This window comes from Nannospalax galili, unplaced genomic scaffold (genome assembly GCF_000622305.1).
Source record: "Nannospalax galili isolate Female #2095 unplaced genomic scaffold, S.galili_v1.0 scaffold558, whole genome shotgun sequence".
Taxonomy (NCBI): Eukaryota; Metazoa; Chordata; class Mammalia; order Rodentia; family Spalacidae; genus Nannospalax; species Nannospalax galili.
This window is the reverse complement of record NW_008340850.1, coordinates 1,142,860-1,145,311: the sequence shown is the minus strand read 5'-3', so window position 1 is coordinate 1,145,311 and position 2,452 is coordinate 1,142,860. Positions and strand designations below refer to the sequence as shown.

The window sequence follows — 2,452 nt, the reverse complement described above, 5'->3', positions numbered from 1 at the left end:
GCACATGTCTCACCAGAGAAGATTCATCTTGCATTATTTGGTGATGAACCCAGAGAACCACAACTGGTTAACATACAGAAAATCAGAGAATGCAAAGTGCTTAGCGCTAAAGTGGAACTTCAGCATTTTACAGTGAACAGCCTTTACATTTAATATTATAATTTCTGTGAACTCATACAAAGATTAGAATGACAAATTCTAATCAAATTTTTATTTAAAATTTTCTCATGTGTAACGATTTTTTTAAAAATTTCTAAGGAAGTATCTGAGAAGAAAGAAATACAAATTCTTATAAATAAAAGTCCCATGTGCCTCACTAAAGGACACCATAAAGCAAAGCATTTTGGGGTGAAAATAGGTTATGAAAATTGCACCATATGATTACAATGTCAACTTAATATTGTTAGTGGTTCATGAAGGAAAACTAGGTGCCTTTTTGAAGAGTCTTTGCAGGGCCCCCTTCACATCCTTGTTCCTCAGACTGTAGATGAAAGGGTTCAGCATTGGTGTGACCACAGTGTACATTATTGAAGAAATTGCAATACTCTGTGAAAAACTGGCCACTGCATAAGTAAGATAAACACCAAGTCCAGTTCCATAGAACAAGGAGACCACACAGAGGTGAGACCCACAGGTGGAAAACGCTTTATACTTGCTTGCTATAGAAGACATTCTCAATAAGGTGGAGAGAATTTGAGAGTAAGAGTAGAGGATGCCAATGACAGGAAACACAACCACCACAGCAGTCATGACATACATGAAGATGATATTGATGAGGGTGTCAGAGCTGGCAACTTTTACAACCTGAGCTAATTCACAAAAGAAATGTGGGATTTCAGTGCTTGTGGAGAAGGTCAGTTTCATCATCAGGAGAATATGAGTCATGGAGACACAGAATGAAATCATCCATGATATCAAAACCAGGAGGCCACAGAATTGAGGGTTCATGGATACAGTGTAGTTGAGGGGGTGACAAATGGCCACAAAACGGTCAAATGCCATCACAGTCAGTAGAAAATTATCCATTGCAGCAAAAATCATAAAAAAATACACCTGAGTCAGGCATCCTTTGTAGGAGATACTTTTGTCTTGTGCCTGGATGTTCGCCAGCATCTTTGGGACTGTGGTGGAGACGAAACAGACATCCACGAAGGACAGGTTGCAGAGAAAAAAGTACATGGGGGTGTGGATGTGGGAGTCAGTGATGACAGCCAGGATGATGAGCAGGTTCCCAAGCACTGTGATCAGGTACATAAATAGAAAAAGTCTGAAGAGAATGGGCTGCAGCTCTGGGTCCTCAGAGAAGCCAAGAAGGAGGAATTGTGATGCTTTTGTGTGGTTTTTGCTTTCCATATCCCTGGCTTTTATCCTTGAGAAACAAGCAAATATTCAAAAAGTCTTCCAATTGCAATACCAATAATTACCGCTTTGTAATATGACATTTGCGTGAATTTCCCTCAACTGCTTGGTCCTTGTCAATGCCCTAAAGTGTTTTTCATAAAGTGGAAGGGACGCATTTCAAATTTTTTATATTTTAAATTTTTCATTTTGCTCTTTCCTGTTTATGTTTATTCACTTGTATTATTTTTGTACTTATGAAGACTAATTTATTATATTTTATTACATTTCCAAAATATTAAAAGACATCTAGTTTATATTTTTTCCTTTGATAGCATATCCTTATAAATAAGTCTTAAAATATTTATAAAACTTGCATTTATAACACAACTGATCTTTATTACCTTGATTGATGCTTTCTATTGATGTACTTATTAATTTCAATGCCTTAATTTCCCTATTAATATAATTACTATTATTTGATTTATTTCTAATTGAAGTTTCCTTTGTATGCATCAGGGGCATCAGTATAATTTATTATTATTGTTGTTATTAATTTTATTTCAATTAATTATCTATTTATTTCTATTTATGAGTACTTTGCCTATATGTTTGTAAGTGCATGAGAATCATGCAATACCTGCAAAGGACAGAAGAGGGCATTAGATTCCCTAGAACAGGAGTCACATGACTGTTAGCCAACATGTATGTGCTGGGATCCAAATGTGGCTTCTCTATAGGAGCAGCCAGCTGAGAGTCAAGCAGTACTTTAAAGCTGAGTGTTGTTGCTAGCTCTTTATTATATATATATATATAAGTACAATCAGTATAGTGAATACTTAGCATCATGGTTCTTGAGGCTGACTTAGTTGTAGTAAAATTTGTTATAGTAGTAGTAGCAATAATTGTATTAACAGTAGTAGCAGTAGTAATAATAGTAGTAGTAGTAGTAGTAGTAGTAGTAGTAGTAGTAGTAAAATGTTGCTCTGTGAATATACCATCTGTGTGCCTTTTGAAAGTCATATAAACTCACATTAATAGACATGTTACACCTCTGAAGTAGTATCTATGCACCTCATTTAAGGACTGAACAGACTATTTAAATTACCTGATA

The 2,452-nt window shown here is 35.5% G+C and overlaps 1 protein-coding gene across 1 annotated transcript; it reads right to left on the bottom strand.

The window, feature by feature from the left end:
* Positions 1-411: 411 nt before the first annotated feature.
* On the bottom strand, positions 412-1,353 carry LOC103736372 (olfactory receptor 7D4-like). The gene has a single exon (XM_008835841.1). The coding sequence runs from the start codon at positions 1,351-1,353 to the stop codon at positions 412-414; it is 942 nt and encodes a 313-aa protein (XP_008834063.1).
* Between the last annotated feature and the right edge of the window lie 1,099 nt (positions 1,354-2,452).